This window comes from Coregonus clupeaformis, unplaced genomic scaffold (assembly GCF_020615455.1).
Source record: "Coregonus clupeaformis isolate EN_2021a unplaced genomic scaffold, ASM2061545v1 scaf0024, whole genome shotgun sequence".
Taxonomy (NCBI): domain Eukaryota; kingdom Metazoa; phylum Chordata; class Actinopteri; order Salmoniformes; family Salmonidae; genus Coregonus; species Coregonus clupeaformis.
This window is the reverse complement of record NW_025533479.1, coordinates 813,442-833,986: the sequence shown is the minus strand read 5'-3', so window position 1 is coordinate 833,986 and position 20,545 is coordinate 813,442. Positions and strand designations below refer to the sequence as shown.

The following is a 20,545-nucleotide window of genomic DNA, read 5'->3' as shown; positions in this document are numbered from 1 at the left end:
CACCCATTATGTCATCCGATCAGTCCAGCAAACAGGGGGCTGGAAGAGAACCAAAAATGACATTTTACAAGATGTCAATACCCTCTTTTTTTATACGCTCAATTCCTGTAGGCCGTTAGCCTCGTACGAACCATCCTGATCTCGCGAGCTGCAGAGCGAAACAGAACGTAAGCTAGCGAGATCAGGATGGTTCATACAAGGCTAGTAGGCTGTGACCGATGCCTGTTGATTCACACCGCTCAACACAATACTAGGCTATTGTTTCGTTTATCGTCCCATGAAACAGTAGGCTTACATCACTACAACTGGGCCTATCAGACTAGGCTACGCTTGAAAAGAACGTGGAACCTTTTCTGGCAAGACATCTTGGCGATGCTACCACAAATGCACTGTTGTGCTGCTTACCAACAATGAACTGAAGTACATTTCTCCAAGGGCGAGAGAAGTTGACCTCGTTCATTGTCCTCCGTCTTGAACCCGGCCAGTTCTAGTGTGGACCCGTAGTCCATTGAAAGCTACATTGTTTCTTTAAGATTCGACTTTCAGGCCATCAGCGGGTCTGTCTGTTCATTGTTTGAGAGAGAAAGAGACAGCGAGTTGAGATTGATATAGGGGGGCTGAGGACAAGTCGTGCATAATATCATCGGAGCAGCTGCAGTGGAAAGCAGCACAGAACCCGGGTATTGAGCGCACATCCTACCAGAGACAACATGGGTAAGTTATCTACATTTGTTATGGTACCACTAATAGGCTATTTATAGCCAACCAACCACAACCAAACGGTACATTTTCTTCGGTATTCTTTGAATGATTTTGGCATTATAAAATATAATATTATGGCTGTCATGAAAAGTGCTGATAAGTGATTTATTTAATGCTTCGAGAAGCACAGACTAGCCTACTGTTCAGAAGTGCCTTGTCGCATTTGCATTTCACTTACAATGTCTTCATTTTTACCAACAGAACGTGTTCTAAGTGCTATTTGTTTGAGGAAAGTAACAAGTGAATTAATTATAGGCCACTTTGCAACAATTTGAACAAATTGGGTAGTTCCTCACTGCAGTTCTCGAGGGGGGACTTTTGAGGCTATAATAGTGCAAATAGAGAGAAGTGGAACTGTTTAAACTAGGTAGAAAACCCCTGCACCTGTTGCTGGGTGACAATGTTATTTTCCATCCGATGTGTACTGAGAAGTACTGCTATTTTCCTTCCTATGTGTATGAGAAGTAATGCTATTTTCCTTCCTATGTGTATGAGAAGTACTGCTATTTTCCGTCTTATGTGTACTGAGAAGTCATGCTATTTTCCTTCCTATGTGTATGAGAAGTCATGCTATTTTCCTTCCTATGTGTATGAGAAGTAATGCTATTTTCCTTCCTATGTGTATGAGAAGTAATGCTATTTTCCTTCCTATGTGTATGAGAAGTACTGCTATTTTCCTTCCTATGTGTATGAGAAGTAATGCTATTTTCCTTCCTATGTGTACTGAGAAGTACTGCTATTTTCCTTCCTATGTCTACTGAGAAGTACTGCTATTTTGTCAAAATAACAAAAGTGCTTGAACATAAGTATTGAGACTTGAAAAGTAAAGTGCTGAATATCAAGTCACGTTACTGAAGAGGCTTTTCTGCAGTGTGTTTGGAGGCTTTTCTGCAGTGTGTTTGTAAAAGGCGCTTCATGATCAATCCAGGGTCTGCATTGGCCTTGCAGCATTTATGGTGATACGACCTCTGCAGAAGGCAGGGCATTCACAATTCTTGCGCTTCGCGGAACAGCGCAGAGCTGTTGTCAAGGAAGTGAGTTTGTGTTTATACAGGACCTCCCGCCCTCACCTACCGTCAACTAATCATGTCAATGCGGAGCTATATGGAGCCCTCCGCATTGTTAAAACATTTGACCGGCGCATGGCTATGCGATATGGAGCTCAATTTGGCTCAGCAATTGCGTCACACAATCCATACAGCGTTTTTTGGATCAAGCATAAATTGGCTCTTAGTCAGTGTTCTTTCATTGGCAAACTTTTTAATTGGTTTAAAACTCATTTCCACGATGGCGTGATTATGCAACCTGGAAGACAGCCTGATCATACTTTCTACACACACACAACCCTGGAGTCGCAGAGAGCATGTGTATTGTGCCCCTTCCTGCCATTCTGTGCCAACTGTAATAATGGTACCAGCTCCAGCCAGTCTTCTGAGGGAGGGAGAGATCTCCCCCCTGCCTTTCCCCACTTCCACCACAGACTATTGGATATCCCTCTGGCTGTCACAAGCCTCCTTCTGCTCCCATAAACCCCAGTGTGTGTGCTGGAGGTGGCTCTGGCTATTGTTTGCTTGACATTGGTGGCCCTTGTCTTCCCACACTGCACCGGGACAAAGAACATTGTCTCTGCAGTCACACAAGCAGCCCTCTCTTTCTTCTTCTCTCTTTCTCAGTCCTCCCTCTTTTCTCACACTCCCCGTGGTGTGAGCGGTGATTGGAGCCGGGGTTAGGACAGACAGATCCTCACGTCCTAAGGGCCCATTCACAGCACATGACTCTGGGGAAGAATGCCACGTAGCTAGCAGACAGACTGAATGCTACTGTGCATAGAGAACAGACCAGTCCAAGGCCACAAAGAGTAACCCAGGGATGAGCTATTTTACGACCACAGCTGGATAGTGGAATAGCTGTAGCCAGTTGTTTACAGTTGTTGTTTATCCATCCAAGTATTCACAGTGACGTTGTATGTTCATTACCACTCCCCTGGTGGCGTGTTCATTACCACTCCCCTGGTTGCGTGTTCATTACCACTCCCCTGGTGGCGTGTTCATTATCACTCCCCTGGTGGCGTGTTCATTACCACTCCCTGGTGGCGTGTTCATTATCACTCCCCTGGTGGCGTGTTCATTATCACTCCCCTGGTGGCGTGTTCATTACCACTCCCCTGGTGGCGTGTTCATTACCACTCCCCTGGTGGCGTGTTCATTACCACTCCCTGGTGGCGTGTTCATTACCACTCCCCTGGTTGCGTGTTCATTACCACTCCCTGGTTGCGTGTTCATTACCACTCCCTGGTTGCGTGTTCATTATCACTCCCCTGGTGGCGTGTTCATTACCACTCCCTGGTTGCGTGTTCATTATCACTCCCCTGGTGGCGTGTTCATTACCACTCCCTGGTTGCGTGTTCATTACCACTCCCCTGGTTGCGTGTTCATTACCACTCCCCTGGTGGCGTGTTCATTACCACTCCCTGGTTGCGTGTTCATTACCACTCCCTGGTTGCGTGTTCATTACCACTCCCTGGTTGCGTGTTCATTACCACTCCCTGGTTGCGTGTTCATTATCACTCCCCTGGTGGCGTGTTCATTATCACTCCCCTGGTGGCGTGTTCATTACCACTCCCTGGTTGCGTGTTCATTATCACTCCCCTGGTTGCGTGTTCATTACCACTCCCCTGGTGGCGTGTTCATTACCACTCCCTGGTTGCGTGTTCATTACCACTCCCTGGTTGCGTGTTCATTATCACTCCCCTGGTGGCGTGTTCATTTCCTCCTGTCACATGTTGCGTTATATCATGTCTTGGTTGTTGTGACTGCTGTAGGAAGTGCCTGGTAGGATTGCCCTATGCTTCTCTAGAGATAACCCTACATTAACCCCTATGTGGTTATGTCCTGTCCTATAGGTTGTTATGACTGCTGTATGAAGTGCCTGGGAGGAGTACCCTATTGCTCCCTGGTGGCCACTCTGCTGTGTTTCTCAGGGATAGCTCTGTTCTGTGGCTGTGGTCACCAGGCCCTCACTGAGACGGAGAGACTCATCGAGACATACTTCGCCCGTAACCTACAGGACTACATTACCCTGGCCTACCTGTGAGTGGCTCAAAGGCTATTGCTTTATCCCTAACCTACCCCCTAGGAATACCTGCAACTGATTAGTAAGTGGTGGCCAAGACCTAGAAGGCTTTGTTAAAGCTGGGCTGGAACAAAAACCTCAATTGTTTTGGCGATCCAGGACCAGGATTGGCCACCTCTGGTTTAGATGTCCTCTAAGACTACTGTATAAGTATATTGAGCTAAACGGTAGACCTCATGTTAACGGTAGACCTCATGTTAATGGTAGACCTCATGTTAATGGTAGACCTCATGTTAATGGTAGACCTCATGTTAACGGTAGACCTCATGTTAATGGTAGACCTCATGTTAACGGTAGACCTCATGTTAACGGTAGACCTCATGTTAACGGTAGACCTCATGTTAACGGTAGACCTCATGTTAACGGTAGACCTCATGTTAACGGTAGACCTCATGTTAATGGTAGACCAATCATGTTAATGGTAGACCAATCATGTTAATGGTAGACCTCATGTTAATGGTAGACCTCATGTTAACGGTAGACCTCATGTTAACGGTAGACCTCATGTTAATGGTAGACCAATCATGTTAATGGTAGACCAATCATGTTAATGGTAGACCAATCATGTTAATGGTAGACCTCATGTTAATGGTAGACCTCATGTTAACGGTAGACCTCATGTTAACGGTAGACCTCATGTTAATGGTAGACCTCATGTTAACGGTAGACCAATCATGTTAATGGTAGACCTCATAGACATAAGTTGAATGCACCAATTTGTAAGTGGCTCTAGATAAGAGCGTCTGCTAAATTATGGAAATGTAATAGACCTACTGTAGTGATGTGTCCTAATACTTCCCCCTCCCTCCACTTCTCCTGCCCCTTCTCCTCCTGCCTCTCCTTATCCTCTTCCTCTTCCTCCTCTTCCTGCCTCTCCTCCTCCTCCTGCCTCTCCTCTTCCTCTCCCTCCTGCCTCTCCTTATCCTCTTCCTCTCCCCCTCCTCATCCTCCTCTTCCTCTCCCTCCTCCTGCCTCTCCTCCTCTTCCCCTCCTTCTCCTCCTCCTCCTCCTCCTCTTTCTCTATAGTATCCAATACTTCCAGTATGTTATCTATGGCTTGGCGTCATTCTTCTTCCTCTACTGCATCGTACTGCTGGCGGAGGGATTCTACACCACCAGCGCCGCCAAGCAGACCTTTGGAGAGTTCAGGAGCACCCTGTGTGGACGCTGTCTTAGTAGCACGGTGAGAGAGTGGGGGCAATGGTGGAGTGGAGGTGTAATGGTAACAGGGTGGGGTGGAGGTGTGATGGTAACAGGGTGGGGTGGAGGTGTGATGGTAACAGGGTGGGGTGGAGGTGTGATGGTAACAGGGTGGAGGTGTGATGGTAACAGGGTGGGGTGGAGGTGTGATGGTAACAGGGTGGAGGTGTGATGGTAACAGGGTGGGGTGGAGGTGTGATGGTAACAGGGTGGGGTGGAGGTGTGATGGTAACAGGGTGGGGTGGAGGTGTGATGGTAACAGGGTGGTGGTGTGATGGTAACAGGGTGGGGTGGAGGTGTGATGGTACAGGGTGGGAGGTGTGATGGTAACAGGGTGGGGGTGGAGGTGTGATGGTGAACAGGGTGGGGTGGAGGTGTGATGGTAACAGGGTGGGGTGGAGGTGTGATGGTAACAGGGTGGAGGTGTGATGGTAACAGGGTGGAGGTGTGATGGTAACAGGGTGGAGGTGTGATGGTAACAGGGTGGAGGTGTGATGGTAACAGGGTGGGGTGGAGGTGAGATGGTAACAGGGTGGGGTGGAGGTGTGATGGTAACAGGGTGGGGGTGGAGGTGTAATGGTAGCAGGGGTGGAGGTGTGATGGTAACAGGGGTGGAGGTGTGATGGGTAGCAGGAGGTAGTGGAGGTGTGATGGTAACAGGGTGGTGGTGGTGATGGAGAGGTGGGGTGAAGGTAGAGTGGGGGAGGAGGAGGTAGTTGAGAGGATGGGGTGAAGGTAGAGTGGGGGAGGAGGAGGTAGTTGAGAGGATGGGGTGAAGGTAGAGTTTGGGAGGAGGAGGTAGTTGAGAGGATGGGGTGAAGGTAGAGTGGGGGTTGAGGAGGTAGTTGAGAGGATGGGGTGAAGGTAGAGTGGGGGAGGAGGAGGAGGTAGTTGAGAGGATGGGGTGAAGGTAGAGTGGGGGGTGAGGAGGTAGTTGAGAGGATGGGGTGAAGGTAGAGTTGGGGAGGAGGAGTTAGTTGAGAGGATGGGGTGAAGGTGGAGTGGGGGAGGAGGAGGTAGTTGAGAGGATGGGGTGAAGGTAGAGTGGGGGAGGAGGAGGTAGTTGAGAGGATGGGGTGAAGGTAGAGTGGGGGGGGAGGAGGTAGTTGAGAGGATGGGGTGAAGGTAGAGTGGGGGGAGGAGGAGGTAGTTGAGAGGATGGGGTGAAGGTAGAGTGGGGGGAGGAGGGGTAGTTGAGAGGATGGGGTGAAGGTAGAGTGGGGGGAGAAGGAGGTAGTTGAGAGGATGGGGTGAAGGTAGAGTGGGGGAGGAGGAGGAGGTAGTTGAGAGGATGGGGTGAAGGTAGAGTGGGGGGTGAGGAGGTAGTTGAGAGGATGGGGTGAAGGTAGAGTGGGGGGGAGGAGGAGGTAGTTGAGAGGATGGGGTGAAGGTAGAGTGGGGTGTGAGGCCAGTTGGATAGAGGTAAGAGAGTAAGGTTGAGGGTGGAGATGAGAGCTCAACAAAACTGTGAAAGTAATTTTTTTTAGCCTGTTAGGATTCATAATACCTAAACATTCATCTCTCTCCCTTCATCTTCAGTTTATATTAATAACGTACCTGCTGGCAGTGGTGTGGCTGTTGGTGTTTGCCTTCTCTGCCTTGCCTGTCTACTTCTTCTACAACATGGCCGCTACCTGCCACACCATCACCGTCCTGACTGAGACCCCAGCTAGCATCAACCAGCTTTGTATCGATGCCAGGCAGTATGGTAAGGAAAGAAAACATCACTGTAGTTCTCTATATGATCCATTATGTTCAATCATATTGTAACATACAGTGCATTCGGAAAGTATTCAGACCCCTTGACTTTTTCCACACTTTGTTACGTTACAGCCTTATTCAAAAATGGATACAATTGTTTTTACCCCTCATCAATCTATACACAATACCCCATAATTACAAATCCAAAACAGGTTTTTAGAAAATTTTGCAAATGTATTACAAATAAAAAACAGAAATGTCACATTTACATAAGTATTCAGACCCTTTGCTATGAGACTCGAAATTGAGCTCAGGTGCATCCTGTTTCCATTGATCATCCTTGAGCTGTCTCTACAACTTGATTGGAGTCCACCTGTGGTAAATTCAATTGATTGGACATGATTTGGAAAGGCACACACCTGTCTATATAAGGTCCCACAGTTGACAGTGCATGTCAGAGCAAATACAAAGCCATGAGGTCGAAGGAATTGCCCGTAGAGCTCCAAGACAGGATTGTGTCGAGGCACAGATCTGGGGAAGGGTAGCAAAAAATGTCTGCAGCATTGAAGGTCCCCAAGAACACAGTGGCCTCCATCATTCTTAAATGGAAGAAGCTTGGAACCACCAAGACCCTTCCTAGAGCTGGCCGCCCGGCCAAACTGAGCAATCGGGGGAGAAGGGCCTTGGTCAGGGAGGTGACCAAGAACCCGATGGTCACTCTGACAGCGCTCCAGAGTTCCTCTGTGGAAATGGGAGAACCTTCCAGAAGGACAACCATCTCTGCAGCACTCCACCAATCAGGCCTTTATGGTAGAGTGGCAAGACAGAAGCCACTCCTCAATAAAAGGCACATGACATCCCGCTTGGAGTTTGCCAAAGGGCACCTAAAGGACTCTGAGACCATGAGAAAGAAGATTCTCTGGTCTGATGAAACCAAGATTGAACTCTTTGGCCTGAATGACAAGCATCACCTCTGGAGGAAACCTGGCACCATCCCTACGGTGAAGCATGGTGGTGGCAGCATCATGCTGTGGGGATGTTTTTCAGCGGCAGGGACTGGGAGACTAGTCAGGATCGAGGGAAAGATGAACGGAGCAAAGTACAGAGAGATCCTTGATGAAAACCTGCTCCAGAGCGCTCAGGACCTCAGACTGGGGCGAAGGTTCACCTACCAACAGGACTGAATGTCCTTAAGTGGCCTGGACTTGAACCCAATCGAACATCTCTGGAAAGACCTGAAAATAGCTGCGCAGCAACGCTCCCCATCCAACCTGACAGGGCTTGAGAGGCTCTGCAGAGAGAAACTCCCCAAATACAGGTGTGCCAAGCTTGAAGCGTCATACCCAAGAAGACTTGAGGCTGTAATCGCTGCCAACGGTGCTTCAACAAAGTACTGAGTAAAGGCTCTGAATACTTATGTAAATGTATTATTTAAGTTTTTTATTTTTAATACATTTGCTAAAAATTCTAAAAACCTGTTTTTGCTTTATCATTATGGGGTATTCTGTGTAGATTGTTGAGGGGAAAAAACTATTTTATCCATTTTAGAATAAGGCTGTAACATAACAAAAGGTGGAAAAAGTCAAGTGGTCTGAATACTTTCCAGATGCACTGTATGATCTCTGTGGGCCTAGTAAAGATTGGTCATACCATGTTTAACAGGTATGACCTTTTATGTGGCATTAACACAACCAGTCATGTTTTCATCTGATTGTCAAACAATCACTTCAAAAAGGCGCTCCTGTAGGCAACCCGCACATGTTCATCCACTCACAAAATAATTCCATCATCCAAACCCTCAACTGTGCACCTGCAATTTGATTAATGGAAAGAGACATCTGTTACAAAACACCTAGGTGTATTATAATGACATTCTGCGATTGTCATTAGGCCTCCACTTGTAGCCTGAATTGATGCATCCACCGTTGACTTTGCGCTCCTCGGTCCCGGCCACTCATCTCCGCCTTGGCAAAAGGTGTTCTCGTCGAACTACAACGCAATTCGCTCATTTCATGCAGCTAACGTGCGGTAATGTTAAATAATGGCCTATATTTTTCTTGGCAATTTGTGTTAATTGTGATAGGCTCACGTTTTACCAGTAAGGCGTACACCCACTATTTATTTTGCTGGGACACCGTACCTTACCAGACCATACCGTACCTTACCAAACCGTACTAGACCTTACCATACCAGACCGGACCAGACCATACCTTACCAGACCGTACCATACCGTACCAGACCATACCGTACCATACCGTACCTTACTGTGCCAGACCATACCGTACCTTACTGTGCCAGACCATACCGTACCAGACCATACTGTGCCAGACCATACCGTACCAGACCTTACTGTGCCAGACCATACTGTGCCAGACCATACTGTGCCAGACCATACCGTACCAGACCATACTGTGCCAGACCATACTGTGCCAGACCATACCGTACCTTACTGTACCAGACCATACTGTGCCAGACCATACCGTACCAGACCATACCGTACCAGACCATACTGTGCCAGACCATACTGTGCCAGACCATACCGTACCTTACTGTACCAGACCATACCGTACCTTACTGTGCCAGACCATACCGTACCTTACTGTACCAGACCATACTGTGCCAGACCATACCGTACCTTACTGTACCAGACCATACTGTGCCAGACCATACTGTGCCAGACCATACTGTGCCAGACCATACCGTACCTTACTGTGCCAGACCATACCGTACCAGACCATACTGTACCAGACCATACTGTGCCAGACCATACCGTACCTTACTGTGCCAGACCATACTGTGCCAGACCATACCGTACCTTACTGTACCAGACCATACTGTGCCAGACCATACCGTACCTTACTGTACCAGACCATACTGTGCCAGACCATACCGTACCTTACTGTACCAGACCATACTGTGCCAGACCATACCGTACCTTACTGTGCCAGACCATACTGTGCCAGACCATACTGTGCCAGACCATACCGTACCTTACTGTGCCAGACCATACTGTGCCAGACCATACTGTGCCAGACCATACCGTACCTTACTGTGCCAGACCATACCGTACCTTACTGTACCAGACCATACTGTACCAGACCATACTGTACCAGACCATACTGTGCCAGACCATACCGTACCTTACTGTACCAGACCATACTGTGCCAGACCATACTGTGCCAGACCATACTGTGCCAGACCATACTGTGCCAGACCATACCGTACCTTACTGTGCCAGACCATACTGTGCCAGACCATACTGTACCAGACCATACCGTGCCAGACCATACCGTACCTTACTGTGCCAGACCATACCGTACCTTACTGTGCCAGACCATACTGTACCAGACCATACTGTGCAAGACCATACCGTACCTTACTGTGCCAAACCTTACTGTGCCAGACCATACCGTACCTTACTGTGCCAGACCATACTGTGCCAGACCATACCGTACCTTACTGTGCCAGACCATACTGTGCCAGACCATACTGTGCCAGACCATACCGTACCTTACTGTGCCAGACCATACCGTACCTTACCTTACCAGACCTTACTGTGCCAGAACATACCGTACCGTACCAGAACATACCGTACCTTACCGTACCAGTTTGGGAAACCCTGGTCTATACGACCTAATCATTCATGTGGACTCAGTGCTCAATTAATTCAAATCTACTCTGCAGACATTTGGAGAGACATTACCAACTGTGAAAGCAGAAATTTTATAGCAGAGAATCAGAAATGTGTATGTATTTTTCATCTCTTTCAGGGCTCCTACCATGGAATGCGATGCCAGGCAAAGCTTGTGGAATGACACTGTCCACTGTCTGCAAAACCAGAGAGGTCAGTAATACAGTCTCTCGTGATGGAACTTGGCAGGACACGTTAAAAACAAAGCGTCTCCAGAGTCTAGAATGTTAACGTCTGACTCATCTCTGACTCTGATTTGTCCTTTTACAGTTCCGTGTGACCTATGACCTGTACATCGCAGCGTTCGCCGGGGCTGGCATCACACTCTTGGCTCTGGTGAGTGACCCTGTCCTAACCTCTTAACTGGGACCAGATTGGCTAAAGCTTTACAATAGAGTTGTGTCCCATGTGACGTAGTCAGTGTAGGTGTTCAGGAATGCCAGAATGTCAGGCCTCCATGGCTGATGAGTCTCACTGTAGCTCTGTTCTTTGACTTGAGTTCTCAGCTGATTTATAATGATAGAATCACCATAAAAATGTCATAACGTCTTGTACTTTTCCTGCTGGGAAGATCCCATAGTTACATTGCCATATCAGTACACTGTTAATGTAGCCTACGGTAGATTGTCATGGACCTTGATGAACATAATAGGTGCATGAAATGGGGCTCGAAATTCTGTCTTATCTCTCTCTCTCTCTCTCTTTTTGGTCTATGCTCTTTCTTTCCCTGTTTCTCTCTCTCGCTCTCTCGCTGTCGCTCTCTCTCTCTAGCTCACCTACATGGTGTCCACCACTTATAACTTTGCGTTGCTGCGGTACCTGGGGAGAAAGGGCATCGGCACGCGGTGTTAGACTCTCCACTTCCTCCCTCCTGTCTCTCGATCCGACACCGAGACACCCAGAGGAGACACTATGACTCCCTGACACCCCTCTACCTATCCTCAACACCACCGGTGGAGTTGATTCTTTGAACTTTACTGATTGATTCCTTGAACGATTCATATTCTTTCCATTTTCCCTTCACGACCCACCAGCCTTTCCCTGTACTGTGTCTTCATAGCACAATGGGTGGTTTAGTGGAAGTGTTGAGAAACACAGACATCTACTACCTTTGTCTGCTGCTTTGTCACACTGTTCTTCTCATGTTATATTTAGTTTGCTCTGAATCTTCAAGTTAAAGTCTTCTGTATTGTTGTTGTTGTTGTCCATGTGTATTTGATCATGTGTTTGTAAAGATGAATGTAATGTTCCTCATATACTGCAGTTAGTGTGCCTTGCGTACACTCCATGTTTTATCTATCTTCACTTTTAAAACATAAATCACATGGAAAACTAGTAACTTTGGTAACATAACAAATTATTTTATTTTACAAACGTCTTCAGTTATAAATGTCATGCTGATTTATGGTTAGGGTACTTGCCTACTTTAAGCTATGGGATTATAAATCGGTTACCATGGGTACCATCCCTCACATCTGGTTGCCATGGTGCCAGACAAGTGTGCGTTTGCAGTTCTTCTCTCTGACCTCAGGGCCTTTTCTCACGGGCAGCAGAAAGGCCTCAACAATGGAGGCCGCCCCGCTTAGGACTTCTTAGAAAACTAACCAATCAGAGGGGGTTCCAAGGGTCCACCTGCCCCTGCCCCCGGGTGGGGGGGAGGAAGGGGGGTCTGTGTGACAAGTCCCCTTTGTTACTATAGGGACCTTGGTCTGTGGCAAGGGTCAGATTGAATGTCAGAAGGAGAGGGTCTTCATGACAAAGACAGGAGAAAGGCTGAAGGCTTCTCTCAATGGCCTGAATACAACCCTTCTGTGATGGACCCACTGCTGCATAACACCCCATCTATTGGAGGGGATGGATCCTGTGAAGGGACTTGGAAAGAAAAAAGGGTTAACATTTGTTTGAATGAAGGGATTTCTCATCTGAGAAAAGGGGCAGCATTTCTTGTGTGTGTGCCAGACTTCTGGTTGGTACGGATCAGGAGAAGTCCTTCATTTCTCTGTTTTTAATGTTGACATGGTAAAGTTGTTACTGGTGCTTACTTTAATTTTTTTAGCAACCTTCATGTTATTTAGAAGTTTAAAACATCTCTGAAGATGCTTGACTCTGTTTGGCACTACATTGAGTTATTATTGCTCTCCCTTCTGGCGGTATATATGGTATCGTTCGCAAGGTATGAGGTTCTGTTATAGAGGCAAAACAATGCATCTTTTTATATAGTTTTGTCTCTGTAGCTGTCTAGAAGATATTAGTAGTTATTGTATAACACCATACTACTTACTGTAGGTAAATGTACTAACCTTAACGACAATTTAAACAAAAGATGGGATCTCTAACTAACAAAATATCTTGTAACATACTGTGAGTATAGGTTATCCAATTGGGTGGAAGCTTTATCCAACAGCACAGGTTGGTTTTGTGAATTGACGGCTGGCTGTTTGTTTCTTTGCGTTTTATGATATGTTGGTTTGGCAATAAAATATCTATCCTTTTAAAGAAGTTGTTTTCTCCGTTTGTGTCACGACCGGATATCGAACCCATGACGTCCACGCTACTCCAAGGTTTGGCTACTATTGTCAGAACCCAGAACAAAACCTTGTGTGCCCTGGCCAGCTACTCGATGTGGCATTTATTTGACATTTATGTGAAGTCTGCCACGGGAAACTAGGCTGCTTCATCACACAAGCATAGCTCACTGAACCAATAACTTGGTGTTATTGTAGGCCATGTCCTCCCGGAACTGATGGTCTTCTCTCTCATCTCATCTCTATACAGATACAGTCAGTCAGAGAAAGAAAGGAAGAGCTACGAGCTGTTTGGGAGACTCCGGAAGGACAGTGGAGGGACAATGCGCTCCCTTTACGCCCCCCACATCATATCTGATAGTCTACCTCCTGACCGACCCCCTCATTCCTCCATGGTAACCCCCTGAGAACGATCAGTTGGCGCTGAATCCTTAAACTTTGAAGTGCCAGTTTCCCGGACCCAGATTAAGCCTAATCCTGGATTTAAAAGCACTTTCAGTGGAGAATCTCCATTGGGCATGTTTTTTAATCCAGGACTTGGCCTACTAATCTGGGTCTGGGAAGCTGTCCCTCAAAAGATTCCTCCCTAAAATGTAAAAAATAATATTTGCTTTATATTCTTAGTCTTTAAGCCCACAAACCTTCTTGTGTCTGCTTAGCCCAGTGGGTGGTTTAGTTTGGAGAGCTGTTGTTGAAATTCCTGCAGAGTATACTTCTTTCTCCTGCTTTGGATCTAGCTAGTCATTTTAGGACCAGGACAGATTTATTGTCAGGATATTATTCCATGTTAAAATACAGATTCTTTGTATTTATATACAGATGGTCTCACTCTAACCATACATAGGCTGTGAAGTACTATGAAGTTGTTTCAAGTGTGTTCCTTTTGATGTATGTTTACATGACTTGCATTCAAGCTTAAATTCATAGTAAAAGACTTATGAGTTGTACACAGTGGAGATGTGTTGGACAAAGAACCCTATTTGGCCTTGATATTTTTTTTAATTAAATGTCCTTCTGAGGGGAAGAATATGAAATGTTACCATATCAAATGTTTAGCTTTTTAGGCCAAATAAAGAAAATATGCAATGTTTACCGTAACTTTCCCTTTTTTATGATCCGATTCTAACAATGTACTTTCCAAAGAGTCGTACTCGAGCGCACAGTCTAAAAGAAGCCCCAACCACGGACAAGCCAGTTCCTGTATTTGGTTTGTTGCATGTTTGGTTTTATTAGTTGTCGTACAGTATTGGATAGTATTCACACCTACATCAATATGTCTGCACCCCAAATGGAACCCTATTCCCTATATAGTGGGGCCATAGGGCCGATTCCCTTTATAGTGGGGCCATAGGGCCGATTCCCTATACAGTGGGGCCATAGGGCCGATTCCCTTTATAGTGGGGCCATAGGGCCGATTCCCTATATAGTGGGGCCATAGGGCCGATTCCCTTTATAGTGGGGCCATAGGGCCGATTCCCTATACAGTGGGGCCATAGGGCCGATTCCCTATATAGTGGGGCCATAGGGCCGATTCCCTTTATAGTGGGGCCATAGGGCCGATTCCCTTTATAGTGGGGCCATAGGGCCGATTCCCTTTATAGTGGGGCCATAGGGCCGATTCCCTTTATAGTGGGGCCATAGGGCCGATTCCCTTTATAGTGGGGCCATAGGGCCGATTCCCTTTATAGTGGGGCCATAGGGCCGATTCCCTATATAGTGGGGCCATAGGGCTCTGGTCAAAAGTAGTGCACTATGTACTGTAGTAACTGGGTGCCATTTGGGACGCAGCTCTTTGAAAGGGACAATCTTAACCTCCATAGGGCAACGAAGAGAGGTTTTAAGGAAGGCTTGATGTTGGATTTACAAGCAAACATATGTATATTCCTACATCACAACTGTATGGTAGTTAGTTACACACACCTCTTACTCAGCTCAAAGCAGACTAACAAACACTTAGGTAAGGTTGAAAATGAGATTTCAGTCAGTTTGTACAGTATTGAGGATTGAAATGATCGTACAGTATTTCAGAAATGAAATGAATGCCATTTACAATGTACATTAACCATGTCTTTGTGCACTGTGGCAAGCCCAACATATAGATTAAAAACAAAACAGGTCAACATTGGATAGTGGGAGTGAGATAAGACTAGAACTGTATGTTAACATACAGAGTATGAAAGCTTGAATACATTCTCAGGAATATAGTTTACATAGCAGTAGAATGTCTGACTTTCCATTGGGTAAAATACATCACGTGTATATATATATATATATTTATTTTTATTTTTTTACTGTTAAAACAAGCCATTCACATCTCACTTAATACTTATTTTGTTGCGTACCATGACCTGGAACATTCGAATTGTAATTTTGTTAAACTGTTCTTCTAAATACCACAGGTTGAGTAAATTGACAATCATCAACATCATCAATAGATACAGGTGTACCATGAGATCAGCGTGAACACAGCACAGTGCTAAAGTTTCATTGAACGGTTGGCTCTTTCACAGTGGCCCCTCCCTGCTCTACGGTTGGCTCTTTCACAGTGGCCCCTCCCTGCTGTAGCAGACAGTCATTTCATTTGAATTGAGAAGCAGATTACTTTTACTAATCTAAAAATGACTATTACACACGAACATAACTTTAAAAATGTAACTTGAATCAGTGAATTTCACATCCATGCAAAATAAGAACAATGTATTGTAGTAGTAGTAATGCAACACTGCATTGGTTGATGAATTTGGTAGGCATAGCAACAGTACCATGTTGACGACTAGGTAAAATACTGGAAACAGAGACAGCTGAAGTGTTATCTGTGGATTCAGGCATCTGAAGTATTGTATAACATCAGTAATGCTATTTTCCTTCAAATAACAAACTGCTTAGCAAAGTCATCAACATTTAGCAAACTGATCATTTGATCTAGGCTACATCATTCAAATCCAGTGTAGGTAGGCCAGCATAGGTAAACATTTACAGTGAGGAAAAAAAGGTTTTCTGGATTTTTTTGTTATTCTGTCTCTCACTGTTCAAATAAACGTACCATTAAAATTATAGACTGATCATGTCTTTGTCAGTGGGCAAACGTACAAAATCAGCTGGGGATCAAATACTTTTTTCCCCTCACTGTATGTAACATAACAAGCCAAACATGATGTACTCAAACATAATGCTTTTAAGACAATGTTCACTTACAGCACATTGGGAAAGTATTCAGACCCCTTGACATTTTCCACATTTAGTTACGTTACAGCCTTATTCCAAAATGGATAATTTTTTTTGGTTATCCTCAATCTACACAGAATACCCCATAATGACGAAGCAAAAACAGGTTTTTAGAAATTTTAGCAAATTTATTTTAAAAAATTACCTAAAGTATTCAGACCCTTTGCTATGAGATTCAAAATTGAGGTCAGGTGCATCCTGTTTCCATTGATCATCCTTGAGATGTTTCTACAGCTTGATTGGAGTCCACCTATGTATTGGTGGAGTGGGACCTAATATGCTGTCTATATAAGGTCCCACTCCACCAATCAGGCCTTTGTGGTAGAGTGGCCAGACAGAAGCCACTCCTCAGTAAAAGGCACATGACAGCCCGCTTGGAGTTTGCCAAAAGGCACCTAAAGGATTCTCAGACTATTGCGAAATAAGATTCTCTGGTCTGATGAAACCAAACTCTTTGGCTTGAATGCCAAGCGTCACATCTGGAGGAAACCTGGCACCATCCCTACGGTGAAGCATTGTGGTGGCAGCATCATGCTGTGGGGATGTTTTTCAGTGGCAGGGACAGGGAGACTAGTCAGGATCGAGGGAAAGATGAACGGAGCAAAGTACTGTAACGATTCCGGCAGTCTGAGTCGGTTCCTGTCTGTGTATTAGTTTTTCTGCTCGGGATCTCCAGTTTCCCGAGGGTTCTGGAACGCTCCCTGCCTGGTTGCCGGGCTACGTTGCTAGGCGGGAGCTCTCCTGATTTCCACACCTGCATTCCATCAGCAATCTGCACACCTGGCCCTGATCATCACCTTCATAAGCTCTGACCTGACATCCATTCCCTGCCGGATCGTTAGCCATGAACAGTATGTTTATCAGTGGATCAGCCTTAGAGCATGTAGCGTTAGTTTTGTTTTTTGCACCTTGTTTGCTTGTTTTGTACTTACCTCCGTTTTGTTCCATCTGCAGTCACTCATCCGAACCTTCACCCAACCTCTGCCTGATGGTCGGCGGCTGCCGAGCCATTACTGGACCTACCACTGCACCCTCGACAACCCATCCACGCCACCCGCTCTGTTCCCTGGATTATTCAGCCTCACTCGTGGATCTATTAAATAAACACTCACCTTTGTTTCAACCTACCTTGTCCTGGTCTGCTTCTGGGTTCTGGCTTAGTAAACCGTGACAGAACGATCCGGCCAGTAATGAACCCAGCGGACCTGGACTCTGTTCGCCATGCCATTACCCATCAGGAGAAGATGTTGGGCCATCATAGCACGGAGCTACAGGAGATCGCGTTGGCAGTTCGGAACCTTTCTACCGGTCTGACGGAGGTCCAGAACCAGTGCAAGTTTCCGGTGGAGGATCCACTACCGGTTTCACCCATCTCGCCTGCCGCTTCTGGAGCTGTGACCTTCCGTGAGCCCAAGGTTCCGACGCCGGATAAATATGAGGGGGAGCTGGGAAGATGCCGTTCTTTCCTTATGCAGTGTGGGTTAGTGTTCGATCTACAGCCCTACTCTTATGCCACAGACAAGGCTAGGATAGCCTTTGTGATTGAGTTGCTGCGTGGTCGAGCGCTGGAGTGGGCTTCAGCCGTTTGGGAACGACAAGACCCCTGCATGGCTTCATACCAGGGGTTCACGGCCGAGATGAGGAAGCTCTTCGACCATTCCCGTCCGAGGGAGGGACGCAGCTAGGCGCCTGTTTTCGCTTCGCCAAGGAACTCGCAGCGTGGCCGACTTCGTGATCGAGTTCAAGACGTTGGCTGTGGAGAGTGGGTGGAATGAGGAGTCTCTGCAAGCGGCCTTTTACCAGGGTCTGTCGGAGCAGCTCAAGGATGAGTTGATCTCCTATCCGGAGCCTAGTGACCTGGACAGCTTGGTAGCCTTGTCTACTCGGGTGGATAATCGAGTCCGAGAGCGAAGGAGGGAGAAGCAATGGGTTCCGTCCAATCGATCAGCTTCTCAGGTTCCGGTCGGGGATTGGACCAGAATACGTCGATCATCGTCCACCACACAGGATTAGTGGAGAGGTCCTGTCTCCCGATTCTGAACCAATGCAAGTAGGGCGGCACGGGTTAACCAGGGAGGAACGCCAACTCAGACGTAGGACTAACTGTTGCCTCTACTGTGGTGGTTCGGGACATTACCTCGCCACCTGTTCCCGGCGGTCGTCAAACTGCGCGGCTCGCTAAAGTTGGGAGGACTTTTAGCGAGCCAGTTTCGACCTCTCAATACCTCTGTCAGACCCCGTTTCCCGGCTACCCTTATGAACAGGAATCAGAGCTTAGCGATTAACGCTTTTATCGACTCAGGTGCCGATGGAAGCTTTCTTGATGCCGAGTTGGTGGAACAGCTGGGGCTTTCCAAGGAGCAATTGCCGGAAGCCATTGAAGCGACCACTCTGAACGGCAGTAGTCTGGCACGTATCACGATGAGGACTGAACCGGTTAAGATGCTGTTGTCGGGGAATCATTCGGAGATGATTTCATTCTTCATTCTGCCGTCTTCCCATGTTCCTCTGGTCCTTGGATACCCCTGGCTGAAGGAACACAATCCCACGTTCGATTGGGTGACGGGCAAGGTAACGAGTTGGAGCCTTGATTGTCATGCTAACTGTCTCAAGACTGCCTGTCCCCATTCGGTTCCCAGTCAGGTGATTGAGGCTAAACCCCCAGATTTGTCCCTGGTTCCCGAGACATATCACGATTTGGGGGAAGTGTTCAGTAAGCAGAAGGCTCTGTCACTCCCTCCCCACCGACCATATGATTGTGCCATCAACCTGTTCCCTGGAGCTGTCTACCCCAAGGGAAGGTTATACAGTATCTCCCGACCTGAACGTGAGGCTTTGGAGACCTACATCAAGGAGTCCCTAGCTGCTGGTCTCGTTCGTCCCTCGTCATCACCCCTGGGGGCAGGATTCTTCTTTGTGGGTAAGAAGGATGGCTCTCTTCGACCGTGTATTGATTATCGGGGGTTGAATGACATCACGGTCAAGAACAAGTATCCCCTGCCCTTGATGAGTTCTGCCTTCGACTCCTTACAGGGTGCTACGGTGTTCACCAAGCTAGACCTACGCAATGCGTATCACATGGTCCGGATCAGAGAGGGGGACGAGTGGTTGACGGGTTTTAATACACCGATGGGTCACTTCGAGTATCAGGTGATGCCGTTTGGACTGACCAATGCTCCAGCGGTATTCCAGAGTATGGTGAACGACGTCCTGAGAGATATGATCGGTCTCTTTGTGTTTGTTTACCTGGATGACATTCTGATCTTCTCGAAGGAACCTTCCGACCACGTCCAGCATGTCCGGCAGGTTCTGCAGCGATTGTTGGAGAATCGCCTGTTCGTGAAGGCCGAGAAGTGCGAGTTTCACGCCCACACGACATCCTTTCTCTGGTACATCATCTCCAGGGGAGAGATTAGGATGGACCAGGAGAAGGTTAGAGCGGTTCTGGAATGGGCCCAGCCCGGTACGAGATTGCAGCTCCAGAGATTTTTGGGGTTTGCGAATTTCTACCGCAGATTCATCCGGGATTACAGCCGTGTGGCCGCTCCGTTAACTGCCTTGACTTCCAGTATCAGGACCTTCAAGTGGAATCCGGAGGCGGATCGAGCGTTTCTGGATTTGAAGAGGCGATTCACCAACGCACCGATTCTCTCTCAACCGGACACGGCCCGTCAGTTCGTCGTTGAAGTGGACGCGTCTGATGTGGGAGTTGGCGCCATCCTGTCGCAGCGATGCTCCACGGACAGTAAACTCCATCCCTGCGCCTACTACTCTCGTCGCCTTTCGCCTGCGGAGAGGAATTACGATGTGGGTAACCGGGAGCTTCTCGCGGTGAAACTTGCCTTGGAGGAGTGGCGCCACTGGTTGGAGGGGCGGAGCAACCGTTTATTGTCTGGACTGACCACAAGAATCTTGCTTACGTGCAATCGGCTAGACGTCTCAACTCCCGTCAGGCCAGGTGGGCGTTGTTTTTCGGACGATTCAATTTTTCCCTGACGTTCCGACCTGGATCTAAGAACGGCAAGGCGGACGCCTTGTCCCGGATGTTCTCCAAGACGGAAGAGAGTGGGTCCAAGACCGAGACAATTCTCCCCCGGAACTGCGTCGTGGGAGCAGTTATGTGGAAGATTGAGGAGGAGGTGATGGCGGCCCTTCGGACGCAGCCCGGTCCCGGTAACGGTCCACCCGGTCGGTTGTTTGTGCCTGAGTCGGTTCGTCCTGCTGTCCTCAAATGGTCCCACGCCAGCAAGATGGCTTGTCACCCTGGCGTGGCTCGGACGATGGCGTTTCTTCGCAGACGTTTTTGGTG

At 47.4% G+C, this 20,545-nt stretch overlaps 1 protein-coding gene across 3 annotated transcripts; it reads left to right on the top strand.

Moving 5' to 3' along the window:
• The first annotated feature begins 191 nt into the window (after positions 1 to 191).
• On the top strand, positions 192 to 14,103 carry LOC121531234 (myelin proteolipid protein). 3 transcript variants are annotated; one of them, XM_045212565.1, is made up of 7 exons: positions 192 to 714; positions 3,665 to 3,851; positions 4,921 to 5,077; positions 6,634 to 6,802; positions 10,566 to 10,639; positions 10,757 to 10,822; positions 13,262 to 14,103. In XM_045212565.1, exons 1-7 carry the CDS (start codon positions 711 to 713, stop codon positions 13,367 to 13,369), a joined length of 765 nt encoding a protein of 254 aa, XP_045068500.1. In that variant the 5' UTR covers positions 192 to 710; the 3' UTR covers positions 13,370 to 14,103. The 3 variants fall into 3 exon arrangements, with proteins under 3 accessions (XP_045068500.1, XP_041692431.1, XP_041692416.2); XM_041836497.2 differs by lacking the exon at positions 192 to 714 and having other exon boundaries at positions 3,634 to 3,851; XM_041836482.2 differs by lacking the exons at positions 192 to 714; positions 13,262 to 14,103 and adding an exon at positions 11,258 to 12,982 and having other exon boundaries at positions 3,634 to 3,851.
• Positions 14,104 to 20,545: the final 6,442 nt, after the last annotated feature.